The sequence below is a fragment of the Ahaetulla prasina genome, chromosome 6 (assembly GCF_028640845.1).
Source record: "Ahaetulla prasina isolate Xishuangbanna chromosome 6, ASM2864084v1, whole genome shotgun sequence".
NCBI classification, from domain to species: Eukaryota; Metazoa; Chordata; class Lepidosauria; order Squamata; family Colubridae; genus Ahaetulla; species Ahaetulla prasina.
In genome coordinates this window covers 70,195,103-70,210,058 of record NC_080544.1, presented here as the reverse complement: position 1 = coordinate 70,210,058, position 14,956 = coordinate 70,195,103, and the positions used below count along the sequence as shown (strand labels likewise).

Genomic DNA, 14,956 nt, shown 5'->3' with positions numbered 1-14,956 from the left:
TGGTAAGGCCACACTTGGAATACTGCATCCAATTTTGGTCACCATGATATAAAAAAGATGTTGAGACTCTAGAAAGAGTGCATAGAAGAGCAACAAAGATGATTAGGGGACTTGAGGATAAAACATATAAAGAACAGTTGCTGGAACTAGATATGTCTAGTCTTATGAAAAGAAGGAATAGGGGTGACATGATAGCAGTGTTCTGATATATCAGGGGTTGCCACAAAGAAGAGGGAGCCAAACTATTATCCAAAGCATCTGAGGGTAGGACAAGAAGCAATGGGTGGAAACTAATCAAGGAGAGAACTAAGGAGAAATTTCCTGACAGAACAATTAATCAGTGGAACAATTTGCCTCCAGAAGTTGTAAATGCTCCAACACTAGAAGTTTTTAAGAAGAGATTACATAATCATTTGTCTGAAGTGCTGTAGGGTTTCCTGCCTAAGCAGGGGGTTGGACTAGAAGACCTCCAAGGTTTCTTCCAACTTTGTTATTTTATTCTATTCTAAAACCAATAGCAAAGTTATGGAAGAAGGAATCTGGTTCCATAGCAAAAAATTTTCCTCGCACTTTTCTTTCCTTCTGAACTAGACAGGAAATCTGTTCCAGTGGTGACAAATACAAGATGTGCCCAATTTGCAAAGTCTGTCCTTATTGGAATCTATCTACTGTCTGCCCCATGTTTCAGGTGAGGTTATAATGTTATGTTCTTTTCAGATGCTTTATCTAAATCAACAAATTTATAATCAACTTCACATACTTCTCATTGACCTGCTGAAGAACAAAAATCTGGTCTGCAGACCCCTCTCTGGGATCATCAAACCACATTGCAATCCCCATAATTTTATCACTGTCATGTATTTACCTTTCGGTCAGAACTCTGCCATACTTACGAAACTAATTCACCTGTCGTTTTTGTATTCACCCTTGCTGCTCTTTTGTTTCTAAGTGAGACCAGTAATTGTTCCGTCTCCTTCCCCACTTCGAATTAGCGAGCTGGCCTTCAGCCAATGGATTCACGGCTCTTATCAGTCCTGGCAGAGAAATCGCAGCTGCCTGCCATAGTTCAAACATATGACTCACGTAGCAAGACTTTCAGCTCTTTTTGAAACGGTTCAGCTAAACTTTTGCTTCCCGTGGAATGAGAGCAGTCCCAAAGCTCCTTATATAGCCTGTGGGGCGGGGCTCCTGCCCCACCCTTCCCTTTGATGATGCCACCTCTCTAATCTTCTGAAGCGCGGGTTAATCCAAGCTTGATTATTATTATTGTCAGCTGGATCTGAAGGCATAGCCTGAGGAAGGGAGGAATCAGGGGATGACGGCCTCATTACGTCCTCCGACTAGTCTGGTTTTGGCTCCTGGAGCCAGGCCAAAGGAATCGGTGCTCCTGAGGTAAACCTTACCGGCTCTTTCCCCTCACTCTCAGAGTCACTTTTGGACATGGGGCTAGGTTCTGGGGCTGGAGTCAAAACAGTAATCCCACTTTCTTATTCAAGCAGAGATACAATCTTTACACATAGTTGCATAGCCACTCCGTAAACAAACCTGTTTATCTTTTGCTCTTCATCTTCTCATTGAGAACTCACAAGAAAACTGTTAATATGAAGTTGTTTAAATAGCCTTTCCTCAGTTGGTTCCTTTCTAATATATTGCTTGAAATTAAGTTAAGCTACACTCTTGAGGGTTTTTCCCCCTTTTTTTCTCAGCCTCCCTTGTTTGACTGATTGGTCATTTGTAGTTTATATGTAAAGTTTATAGTTTATGGTTTGTAAAGTTTATGCTTTTAGCTATCTCTTCCAAAACAATATGATATAAGTTCCATCCATTTAGTAATTCTAATATGTGCATATATTGCAACATTTGCAATTTGTAAGCTATTTTTGTTGCAAAGGCAATTTAGCTTACTTATAGTTTTAGAGGCTAAACTACAAATAGCTATAGGCCCATTTCTGTAACCCATCCACAGTGGGTATGTATGAAATAAAGAATTGAAGGAACACAGGTATGTGGTAGTTAGCAAGAGAGTAGATTCAATCAACTATGCCATAATATGGTGCTTTGTTTTGGATTTCTTTACTTATGTATTTATTATAAGATTTCTATTCTACCCATGTCACCAAGGCGACTTGGCATACTGTGTAAGCATTGAATAACAGGCTTAATTACTTTGTGTGTTGGACACAGCTATTCAGCAACCTTTTGGTTAAAACAATGTGTTGAAATAACGTGGGAGTCCAGCTGCTGCATTCAAGAGCTTTGCTCACTTGACTCACTTCTCTATCTGGGTACATTGCTACATGCATAAGAGTAATCTCTCCCTTTTTCCTCCAGGCTGGCCGTCTCTTTGACCATGGTGGCACTGTTTTCTTCAGCATCTTCATGTCTCTGTGGGCAGTCACGTTTCTTGAGTACTGGAAACGAATGAATGCTACCCTGACATACCGCTGGGATTGTTCAGATTTTGAGGACACTGAGGTACTGAACTTAGAGGGCTTCTAATATAACGCATAATCCAAACTGGCATACATTACAATATTCATATTTCTTCTATTATAGGAACGTCCACGACCCCAGTTTGCTGCTTTGGCTCCCATGACAACTATAAACCCAATTACTGGAGAGGAGGAGCCCTATTTCCCAAAGCGGACTCGATTCAACAGAATCATCACTGGATCAATGGTCATCATCGTTATGGTGAGGGAGGTTGGAAACCCCAAGTGAACTAAATCTTGAGATATGATCTGTTGATACATAATGCCAAGCCATGTTAACCATGGTTTGTTGAATAAAATAATAAACCAATAAAAATATTTGGCTATAATGCAAAGTATGTGTTTGCAATGACATTAAGCTAAATATAAATACATTATGGCTTAATATGTGTTCACATCTTGGATCTACATAGACAGATGAATTGCTTATTTAGAGGAAATACGTATGGATATTAAGAAAGATCAGCATTTTCTGTTCCAAATTCAAGTCTAATCTTCACCAACCCAGTATTCCTCCATCTACCACACCATATTTTATTAGCTGTGGGTAGCGGGAATCAGAGTTCAGGACATACGAAGAATATAGATTGGGGCAACGTAATTCCACTGGCCACAGCCAGACTGACTAATTATTTGCAGTAGTTAGACAACAAATGCACATTACTAGTTCTTCTTTACCTGTCTACAGATTGCTGTGGTAATAATATTCCTGATTTCCGTTATCCTTTACCGGGCCATCATTGCTGTAATTGTATCCAGGTCCCGGAACTTCCTACTTGTATCTTCGGTAAGGGAACTCTAAGTATCTATTCCTTTTTGGAATGGTTGGGTTTTGCTATTGGACTTCATTTGCATTTTTAACTCCTTTTTCCCCACTAGGCTTCTCGTATTGCTAGCCTGACAGGCTCAGTAGTGAATCTCCTTTTCATCCTCCTCCTCTCGAAAATTTACATTGCACTGGCACTTTTTCTTACGAAGTGGGGTAAGTAAACTGTATTGGCTTGGACATCAAGCAAAACATCACTTTCAGCCCTATCTCTTAGCTTCTAAAACATAAAACTACAGTAGGTTTTGTTTATAGAAATAAGGTAGTTAAGGAGATGTAATCAAAATGAGGACATTTTGAGTCCTATATTAAATGCATTTATCACCCACAAATTTAAAGCAAAAATGAAGTTTCTATAATGCAGTAAATTTCCAGTTTGAAAAAATTATCTAAGAGTTGTAGCATATCTCAAAGAATTTTACTGTCTTTCATTCAGTAGCATCAGGATTACTCAGTAGTTTGTTAGAAATTTATACACAATTTCTGGAGACTCCAAAATATTTGTACTTCGGCTAGCGGTGACTTGATTTACACATAGTTCTTGACTTACAAATGTAATGGAACCTGCCAATTACATTTGTAACTCAAGGAATTTGTTAATGGTATCATGTTAATTGAATGTGATCCCTCCCTGAAATACTCAATGCATTCGCTAATCGAATGCTCATGTTGTTAAGTGCATATGAGGTATCAGGGTGGGGAAGACCATTGGGGTGGGGCCTAGTGCTTCCGACCACCCAAGGTCTCCCCGATACACTAAATATCTCATGTTTTCCCCCATTATCCAGTCCCACCGGGTCTCCATAGGCACTTATCTTTTGAATGTCTCGATGATCAAGCGAGCTGTGTCCTCTCCAGTCTCTCTGCTGTAGTTTCTTTGCCTGTCTCCCTGCAGGCTCTGGTCATCTTTGAAAAAAGTTTTTGGTGCGAAGAATGGAGGTTAGGAGGGGTGTGTACACTGCTCCCGGCTTTCATTCTTTGTAGAGAAAGTCAGCCAAATCTTGCAGGAGCGAGTGATTGCATCCTCCGTGCCCTTCCAGGCCTCCGTTCTTTGTGCCAAAAACTTTTTGCAAAGACGACTGGAGCCTGCAAGGACGCAGGCAAAGAAACCGCGGCACAGAGGTTGGAGAGGACACAGCTTGCTAGATCTTTGCAAGGTAAGTGAGTCATCACAGGCCCAGTGCCTGTGGAGATTTGGTGAGGTGGGGGAGAACTCCACCGCTTTCGACAGGACCTGTGTTTAACTCATAGAATCATCTATTGCAATGTCATTCCTGTTAAAGACTACTTCAGCTTCAATCACAGCAATACAAGAGCAAACAATAGATTTAAACTTAATGTTAACCGCTTCAATCTTGATTGCAGAAAATATGACTTCTGTAACAGAGTTATTAATATTTGGAACACACTACCTGACTCTGTGGTCTCTTCTCAAAATCCCCAAAGCTTTAACCAAAAACTGTCCACTATTGACCTCACCCCATTCCTAAGAGGTCTGTAAGGGGCGTGCATAAGAGCACAAACGTGCCTACCGTTCCCGTCCTATTGTTTCCTTCCATTATATCCAATTAATATAGTTATTACGTACTCATGCTCATATATATGCTTATATATTATATAGTTATTTTCATGCTTATGCTTATATATACTGTTGTGACAAAAATAAATAAATAAAAAATAATAATAGGCAGGGTAAATGTTGCAATGCCTCTGCAGTTGTTCGTAAGGATGAATGACTACTGTGGTGCTGCAACATTTGTAACTTTGAGACTGTGTCATAAGTACTTGGGGGAGATGATGTCATAACTTTGAACAGTCGCTAAGTGAACTGTCATAACTTGAGGATAACCTGTACTATCAAGCAGGGAAAGTTTACCTTTTTTTGTATCTTCTCCTCTCTTAATCTGTTTCTTGGAATGTTGAGAAAACGAGCCAGTATGGCACTAGACCCAGGATACAAAATTTAAATTTAACTCTAGATATTAACCTCTAATCATATGTATTTTTGCAGCCTAGATTTGATAGTCCTTGTGTTAGAAAGTATAATTTGTGACAAAACACTTTTCTCTCAGTGCTAAATTCTTAGGCAAATGTCATCGTCACACTAAATTTTTAACTGCATTATATATGACATATATTTTGCACATATAATCATTGTAGCAATATGCAGGTATTTTGCCCTTGCCCAGAACTAATGCTGTTCAACCCCTCATACATAGAAGCTTCATCTGGGAACTTTAGGATCAAGAACATCCACTTGAATATAGGTATTTGAAAGGATCAAGAATATCCACTTGAAAGATATCTGCATTCAACTTGCATACATCAAGGGAATGTTCTATCCTCTCCCCCAATAAGTCAGACTTAAGGTTTGAAGAAAATGTAAAAAAAAAAAAAACATTAATCAGAATGTATTCCAACTTGCTTTGCCAACTTAGCCATAATATATAATAACATGAAAATATTTTTTAATGCACAACTTATCTTAACACATCACATAGTGATGTGAAGACAGATAAGGATAGATGACGAAAATAAGGAATTGTTCAGAGAAACTTGAAGGATAAACACTACTCTAAATCATGCATTAATTTTTCTGCCACAGAAATGCATCGCACCCAGACCAAATTTGAAGATGCCTTCACTTTTAAAGTCTTTATTTTTGAGTTCATCAATTTCTATTCATCTCCCATCTACATTGCCTTCTTTAAGGGCAGGTAAATTTTGTTATTTTTTATTTAATTTAATTTCTATAACCACTCCTCTCAGACAAGTCACTCTGGTGCCAAACAATCATAAAATCCATTAAAACCAAGAGAGAGAGAGAGAGAAAGACAGACAGACAGACAGACAGACATAGATGATGTAGATACATGGAAGATAGACAGACAGAGACAGACAGACAGACAGATGGAACAATGATAGTTAGATATAGAATTTTCAAAAAAATTGAGAATTTTCCTAATTCATAGTGAAAATAATTTTCTTTGCAGTGATAAGGCTTCAAAGACACAATTTTTAAAATGCCCTGGCTTCCTGCTTTTGTTTATGCAATATTTTCCCTCCCTTCTTTCTCTCCTTTTAAGTTTTATTTTGTAGAATTGTTTTCCTTTGTAATAGAGGAAACTTACTTAATTTGAATTACAATATCCATAATCTCAGGTAGCACAAGTCAGCAAGATTTATAGGCGCTGTAGGCTCAACACATCCTGCTAATGTTTTATTGAGGAAGAGTGTAGAATAACTTTTAATATGATGGAGAAATGGAAGGAAGTTTTGTTTAGGTTAAAAAGAGCATGCTTGGTAGGTATTTTTTCAGGGCATGAAGGGATGCAATAATTCAGGTAATTTATATGGCCACCCACTCAGTCTCAAGAACTCTGGGTGGTTTACAAAAAAAATGAATTTATTGTACATCTTTCATATATTGCAAATAATCAGAATTGTATATATATCTGTACAGTATGCTGAAGTTATAACCCATACTAATCCTGACAGAATCTGCCTTGAATGTAACAGAATTTTTAACATACATACAGTACATACATGTGCATATCACTAGTAAAAATCTCCAGCAAAACACAAACAAGTATATCAGAGGTGCCATTAATTTAGTCTAACCAAACATCTGATGAAATAATGCCATTTTGATCTTTTCGAAATAGATTGTATGGCTATTTTACCTGGGAAGGGGAGGAGAATGTTCCGTTAAATGGGGACCACCACTGGAAAGGCTGGTCATGTGGTTTAAGTTCCATGAAGCTCAAGAGAAGGGGACACACAACAGAGTCTCTCTTTGTTAAGTTCGGGAAGTAACGAGGCTGGAGACCAGGGTAGTGACAACAGCTCTTTAATATATGGTGAACCCAGCAACCAGGCTGGGGAAAAACAACCCTTTATATACTGTTTAACCGGCGGCTTCAACCAATCAGCAACGTGCTTGTTTCCCGCCTAAATATTTAAAGATACATAACACTCCTCCCCTCCCAGAAAACACTTTACCACTATTTACATATTATTTACATGTTATTTTTCGACGTAGTCACGCAAATAACCTGGGCGTCTCCTAATTCTTTCGGACCTGCGCAGTTCAGTCCTGGGTGGTGTTTTGAGCTGGTCGGAGGGGCTTTTTTCTCCTCCCAGCTCTCTCTCTAGGCCATCGGGCCCTGGATTACTGGCAGTCTCTTTTTCTTGGCCCTCCGGCCTTGGATTACTTTTTGAGTTTTCCCTGCTGTTTCCATCGGGAACCTGATGGCGTCGCTGGACCTCCGGGACCTCAGCTAAGTCTTGCGCCTCCCCCGGGTTATGGTCAGCTGTGGATTCAAATAGGGAGTGGTCATTTTCTGTCTCAGCTAGCTCGGTTTGTTCAGCTATTCGTTTCCTGATCTGGTCTATGTGGCGCCTCCATACTCGGTTGTCTTGTAATTCGACTAAGTACGACTTTGGACCGGTTGCTTTTATGATTTGCCCTGCGAGCCAACTTGGGCCGTCCCCATAGTTGCGGGCCCACACTCGGTCGCCTATGCCCATTTCTCTCGTTTTTTCTATTTCCCCCTTGTAACCCTCTGGTGTGTAATGGGGATTCAAACGGTCAAGTGGGCACCGGAGTTTCCGTCCCATCAATAATTCGGCCGGGCTTCTGCCTGTAGCAGTGCTTGGGGTTCTGTGCTGAACGGCCAGAAAGAAATCTATCTTTGTTTGCCAGTCACCTGGCTTGAGCCTGGACAATGCCTCCTTAGCGCTCCGGACGGAACGCTCTGCAAGGCCATTCGACGCAGGGTGGAAAGGCGCAGAGAGGGCATGTCGGATGCCCTCCTCTGCCAAGTATTCCTCAAACTGGGCTGCCGTGAATTGCGGGCCGTTGTCGGACACCAGAGTGTCCGGCAACCCGTGGGTTGCGAATAGGTGGCGCAGGGCTGCGATTACTGCCTCGGCCGTGGTGGATTTCATGAGTATGATCTCCAACCATTTAGAGAATGCATCGACGACCACGAGGAAGGTTTGGCCGTGGAAGGGGCCAGCAAAATCAATGTGGATTCTTGACCAGGGCCCTTGGGGTTTTTCCCATTCCCTGACTGGGGCCGTTGGGGGTAGAGGTCTGGACTCTTGGCAAGCCTGGCATTTCCCTACCCTCTCAGCAATCTCTGAGTCCATGAGAGGCCACCACACATAGCTTCTTGCTAACCCCTTCATCCTTACGATCCCTGGGTGACCCTCGTGGAGGAGGTCCAATACCTTTCCCCTTAATTTATCCGGGATTACCACACGATCACCCCATAACAGGCACCCCCCTTGAGCCGAGAGCTCATCACGTTTTTTTACAAATTCCTTAAACCGTTCGCCCGGCGCAGCGGGCCACCCTCTCTGTACCCAACCGAGTACAGTCCTTAACATAATGTCCCGGTATGATGCCCGAGCCACTTCCTTAGATGTGACTGGGCCAGAGTCCAAAGAGTCAATCAGCAGGATGGGCGTCCCCGGAGTGGGATCTTCGATCGCCCCTGGTAGTGGGCATCTGCTTAACGCGTCTGCATGCCCCACTTCTTTCCCTGGTCGATGCTGCAGCTTGTAAGAATAAGCGGCTAAGAAAATAGTCCATCGAGTCAATCGTGGCGAAAGTGCCACAGGCGTTGGGCGGTCGCCAGCCAGTATTCCTAACAGCGGTCTGTGGTCAGTCACAATTTCAAAGTCTCGCCCAAAAACATATTCGTGAAATTTTTTCACCCCTGACACAATTGCTAGCGCTTCTTTATCTAACTGGCTATAGTTCCTCTCTGGGGAGGACATCGTTCTGGAGTAGAAGGCTATAGGGGCTTCTGTGCCGTTTGGAAGTCTGTGGCTGAGCACAGCCCCCACTCCGTAAGGGGAGGCATCGCAAACCAGCACTAAGGGTAATGAGCTATGATACTGGATGAGCAGGCTATCGCTCGAGAGCAGGTTTTTTACTGCTTCGAAAGCCCTACTTTCCGACTTTCCCCAAGACCAAACAGTATTTTTCCCTAGAAGCTTATGCAGCGGTTCAGCAACGGTCGCTTTGTTTTTTAAAAAGACCGCGTAAAAATTCACTAGCCCCAGGAATGCCTGTAGCTCTGTTTTGTTTGTGGGCGCTGGAGCCTTTCTGATTGCTTTGACCTTGCTCTCAGTGGGGTGAATTCCCTTCTTGTCTATTCTGTAGCCCAAGAATTCGACGGATTCTACCCCTATCTGGCATTTGTTCACTTTAACCTTTAGTCCGGCTGACCGAAAAATGCCCAGAACCTTCCTCAGACGCTCCCCCAATTCCTCTACATTTTCCGCTGATATTAATACATCATCGAAGTAGGGAACTACCCTGGGAGCCCTTGCAGAAGTCGTTCCATCAAGTTTTGGAACAGCCCGGTGCCACACTCACCCCAAATTGTAATCGGTGCACTTGAAGGCCCCCTGTGAGTTACAATTGTTTGGGCTTCGCTGTGTTGGCGCTCACGGGCAGTTGTTGGTAGGCTTGAGCCAAGTCTAACTTTGCAAAGACTTGCCCTTGCCCCAAAGAGTGCAGCAAGTGTTGCACCACGGGAACTGGATAAGCACTTTTCTGTAAGGCTTTGTTTAGCGTCGCCTTGTAGTCAGCGCAGATTCTAATTGACCCATCTGATTTTACTGGGGTGACGATTGGCGTCTCCCACTTTGCGTGATCGACTGGCACCAAAATCCCCTGATTTATAAGCTTATCTAGCTCCTTGTCAATTTTTGGCTTAAGGGCAAAAGGGACTCTCCTTGCCTTTAACCTAATGGGAGCTACCTGGGGGTCTAAGTTGAAGGAAATAGGGGTCCCCTTGTACTTGCCCAGGCAGTCCTTGAAGACATCTTCGAACTCGTTCATGAGCATGTCTTTCAGATTACAGTCACTTCTGTAGATGCCAGTCACTCCCATGCCCAGTGCACGAAACCAGTCTAGTCCCAACAAACTAGGCAGGGTTCCTTCGACGATTGTGATGGGCAGGGTCTTCTTGTGTGGTCCGTACTCGACTCGGACGGAGGTTGTCCCTCGAACAGGGATGCGATTCCCTTGGTAGTCGTGGACTCGTAGCCGTTGTGTTTGCAGGTGGCGCTTCGCGACGGACGGCAGTGACTTCGCCAAAGTGTCCCAGGACATGATGGTGATCGCTGACCCGGTGTCTACTTCGAGTCGGCACCGTACTCCTTCTATTTTGGGTTTGGTGAAGATCTTCTTCTCCACCCGGGTTGAGGCGCGGCCTATGACCACCGTCGTTTGGTTTGAATCCGCGCCTTTTTTGTTTGAGCCAATCGCGGGTCGCCTTGCCGATCCCGCGCTCTGATTGGCCGATTTGAATTTTCGGCGGGAAGGTTGGGGAGCTCGACAGACTTGAGCTAGGTGCCCCTTCTTCTCGCACCGCCGACATGTTGCGTCCTTGAACTTGCAGCGCTGGCGCTGGTGTTGACCTCCGCAACTTCCGCATTCGTCCCGGTCCTCTTTGCCGCGTTTCTCGGTTCGGCAGACCCCTTCCTCATCCTCACCGTCGGATTCGGTCTGGATATCCTCTTGATGCACCGGGGTTGACTTTGTGCTCGCCTTTGGTGTGAGAGGCTTTTGCAGTGTTTCCGCCGCTTGGGTGGACATTTCATGCGCTCGGGCTTCGTCCAGGGCGTTTGCCAGCGTCAGATTGCTTTTCGATAGCAGTCGCCTCCGCAAACGCATGTCTCGGACCCCCCTGATGAGTTGCTCCAGCAGCACCTCGTCTAGGTCTCGGTACCCACAGTCTTTGGAGGCTTTCCGCAGGGCGGCCATGTAGTCGCCGATGGATTCGCCCTCTAGCTGCCGGCGCTCTCCAAATTCAAAACGCCGCACGTATTTGGACGGCGTTGGCGCGAAATGGTTTTTTAGCAGGGTTTGCAGAGTTTGCCACGACACCGATTGTAACGGCGTTGGCTCTGCCAGGGCTTCCGCGATGTCGATGACCTCGGGACCGCAGTGGCTCAAAAAGTATGCCCTTTTGCGGTTGTCTGGAACTCCTTGCAGTTCGTTGGCTTCTAGAAAGCTTTCGAAACGGGTCATATACGTTCCCCATTTCTCTTTAGCCGGGTCAAACGGTGCGGGCGGAGTGTAACTGGCCATCTCCGTTTTTCTGCCCTGTGTTTGCTGGGTTCGGTTCTTCCGTGCTTCAGCTCGGTTCTGGTGCTCCTTAGCCTCGAAATCCCACCTTCGTCGCCAGTGTTAAGTTCGGGAAGTAACGAGGCTGGAGACCAGGGTAGTGACAACAGCTCTTTAATATATGGTGAACCCAGCAACCAGGCTGGGGAAAAACAACCCTTTATATACTGTTTAACCGGCGGCTTCAACCAATCAGCAACGTGCTTGTTTCCCGCCTAAATATTTAAAGATACATAACACTCTTAATAACCAGACTAGGCATGTATATTCAATTTTGGCAACATGTTGCCTGATATATCCTGCTATTCCTATAGAATGCTGGACCATTGAGAGTTTCTCAAAACTTGCAGATAGTGCAAGTACAATCTCTATAAATGTCTGCAAAAGTAGACATTTGGGCTTGTCTCACAGCTTGCTGCTTGAATGAAAACTGGAGGTTTTATTAACCTGGGAGGATAATTTCAAAAAAAGTTATTAAATATCTCATAACAGTAATTCAACAGGATTCTTCATAATAGTGACAGAAAGATGGGGAAAAGTGAAGAATGTCTGCCATCTATTGTTCAGAATAAGTATAATAATGTAAATCTTGAATGGGTGTTACAGGGTAGGCTGCATCTAACAAATATATTAGTACCTGAAATCAACAAATGGACAATTAAAACCAATAATTTTTTTCATTTCTTGCCTATTTGTTTTTCCTTTTTCCCTTTCAGGTTTGTTGGTTATCCAGGCCACTATGACAAATTACTGGGCATACGCAATGAGGATGTAAGTATCTCAGAAGAGATAAGAAAGAGATGGGTTCTTGAACAAATGTGGAGGAATCCTCTAGAGCAGCAGATTCCTAGGCAACCTGTGCAAATTAGATTGGATTGCAAAGTGACAAATATATAATTATTAATGAATAGAGTCAGGTTCATCCCAACCATTCCAGAGATAAATAGAAAGACTGTTAGTCTCAGACCAAGGAGTGGAACAAGTATCTTTTTTAGAGCTCAAAAGAACACTCTCTTCTATCTATATCCACAACATATTTGTAAACATGTTAGAAAAAGTCCACAACATTCTGTGTTTCACCAGATGCATCTGAGAAGTTTACATGGACAAGAAGGAGATAGTTCTGTTGCCTTTGGATGCTGCCTGCATATAGCCATAACAAATGAGCTACTTAGACACTGAATCTGATGGGTGTGAATTTCACTAATTAGTCATGTAGTGTGCAAAATACTTTTTCCCCCCCCAACCTGATCCTTTTTGCTGAGTCAGGAATGGTTTGCATATCTCTACCAAGTTATGCCTTCATTCTAAGCAAAAATCCCAAAGTATATGTTTATCATTTTCATTGCCTTTTTATGGCCCTTATAGTCCTAGGATGACCTGAACTGTAAATGGCCTTCCAAGTATGAACTCACCATAGATTTATCTATATCAAAGAACTTTACTATAATAGTATATTCATTGTTAGTTCTCTTCTTAATAACTCATTTATTTTTTTAATAAAATTTATGAGAGATTTCCCTTTTCTTTGTAATTACCCCTTTATGGTAAGTAAGTGGTATTTCCTGAGGAAATGAGAGGACTGAGTCTAGTTCTCAACAACAATGAAGAAGTTATAACCTTGGGACCCTGCAAATAGGAATCTCGTGGCTGAATGCTGCTTAATCACAAATATTCTCCTTATGTAGAAAGCTGGATCCTGAGGAAAAGCATTCAAGCTTTCCAGTTTTGGTCAAGTTTTTCATCCTGGTAGATATATTCCATTATGGAGGCCTTTATTCAACAACTCCAATAATGTTGCATGATGCTTCACTACATGAGTGATTCTTAATAGATGCCTATTGCATGCTACATATGAAACTTTAAAGGTTTCTGCATAGGTTATATTCAGTGTTCATTAGACAACCAACCATACCCAAAAGCCTTTCTCTCTTTTTTTGTCCAGTGTGCTCCAGGTGGCTGCCTCATTGAACTTGCTCAGGAACTTCTTGTCATCATGGTGGGAAAGCAAGTAATTAACAACATTCAAGAAATCCTTATCCCGTGAGTGCTATGCTCTGATTTGATACTTTTGCCATCCATTCCAATCAATGTTCTTGTACAAAGCAAGGGTGGGCAAACAGGGGCTGCAATTAATATGGAAGGGATGGAAACTACAGCTTTGCAGTATATTGGTGCTGCATCATTGTACAAGAGAAGGGATTTCATTTCTATTTAAAAAACAACAACTTCCAGTTCCTCCCATATGCAGTGGTGGGATTCAGCCAGTTCGCACCGCTTCAGGAGAACCGGTTGTTAACTTTCTGAGCAGTTTGGTAAACTGGTTTGTGGAAGAAATCATTAGGGCAGAGAACCGGTTGTTAAATTATTTGAATCCCACCACTGCCCATATGTAATCATGGGCCTTAATAGTTCCTGGGAAGCTGAAGCAATTAACGACTGTCTCATCTCCTGCTCCATATGGGACATTGCAGAGATAATTGTAGTGCCAACATTTCCTTAGAATTATGGAACAGACAATTTTCTGCTGAAAAGGATTTTTGCCTCATCCTTTTTCCAATTCTGGGGATTTTTCATTCATTTCTATAGTCAAAGCACAATTGTATGTTTGTAGTCCATATCCAGTTGTTCTGAGGGATGGCTTTGCCAGTTCATTTCCACAGTGTAGGACTACAAGCTCTTTTTTTTAAAACCCATTCTAAAAAACAAACCCAGCAAGAGAAGAATGAGAACAAACTTGCCATTTTATGCAGCTGCTAGGCTTGATCAAAGGAGGAGCAAAGTATTAAGAAAATTTGCCTGATAGGACAAAACTTCTGCAGTGGGTCTGAGAACATGGCAAGTGATTGTGTAGAAATGTTCTCTCTTAAGCCTGCTTTAGACTTAGCTTATTAATTTTTATATTATCTTCTGTCTTAAAATGTCAAGAAACTCCACCCTTAATTTTTGGCAATCATGCTACTGAAATTCAGAGATGAAGCTGGAGAAGAATGCAGGAGATACAAAAAGAGGCTTGGCAACTGCCTGAAGTCACAAACCCTGTAAAATCTAGCAAAAATCTTTGTAGAAATGCAACTGTGGGAAAAGAGAAGCCACTCCCTAGTTACTTTGGCAATTACAATTGCTTCACAAAATAATGTTTTGCATTTTTGCCAAGACATAATTATTTTTGAATATGTGCAAACATTGACAAATACAGTCTGTGAATAGAGCAAACACAGATACGAGTATTTGCAAGTGTTTCTGATGTTCTGATGATCCATAAATGAAAATGAAAATGTTGGTTTGTTGTTGGTTTGGGTTCAGCTTTATAGGTGAACCAAGGTAGTATGTTTGTTAGTTTAGCCTGAATGAAGTTTGGGCTGTTTATTACATAAAAATTGCTGTATGAGATGGTCTTCAGCATCCCAAAAATTGCTTCCTTACTAGAAACTGTAATTTTGTCAATCAGAAAGGGTGAAGAAACGTTTGAATTTAATATTCATAAAG

General features: G+C 42.3%; 1 protein-coding gene across 7 annotated transcripts in view; it reads left to right on the top strand.

Annotated features, from left to right (window-relative positions):
• The window catches only part of ANO7 (anoctamin 7), a 55,250-nt gene that overhangs the window by 20,383 nt on the left and 19,911 nt on the right, over nt 1-14,956 (top strand). For all 7 annotated transcript variants that reach the window (XR_009155807.1, XR_009155806.1, XR_009155809.1 and 4 more), the window contains 8 exons: nt 592-688; nt 2,332-2,475; nt 2,557-2,694; nt 3,181-3,279; nt 3,372-3,474; nt 5,924-6,035; nt 12,184-12,238; nt 13,413-13,510. Coding sequence is in view for 3 of the 7 variants with exons in the window: in XM_058188996.1 (XP_058044979.1) it covers nt 592-688; nt 2,332-2,475; nt 2,557-2,694; nt 3,181-3,279; nt 3,372-3,474; nt 5,924-6,035; nt 12,184-12,238; nt 13,413-13,510 (846 nt within the window). In the remaining 4 variants the exon portion in view is untranslated. The remainder of the gene's footprint in view (nt 1-591; nt 689-2,331; nt 2,476-2,556; nt 2,695-3,180; nt 3,280-3,371; nt 3,475-5,923; nt 6,036-12,183; nt 12,239-13,412; nt 13,511-14,956) is intronic.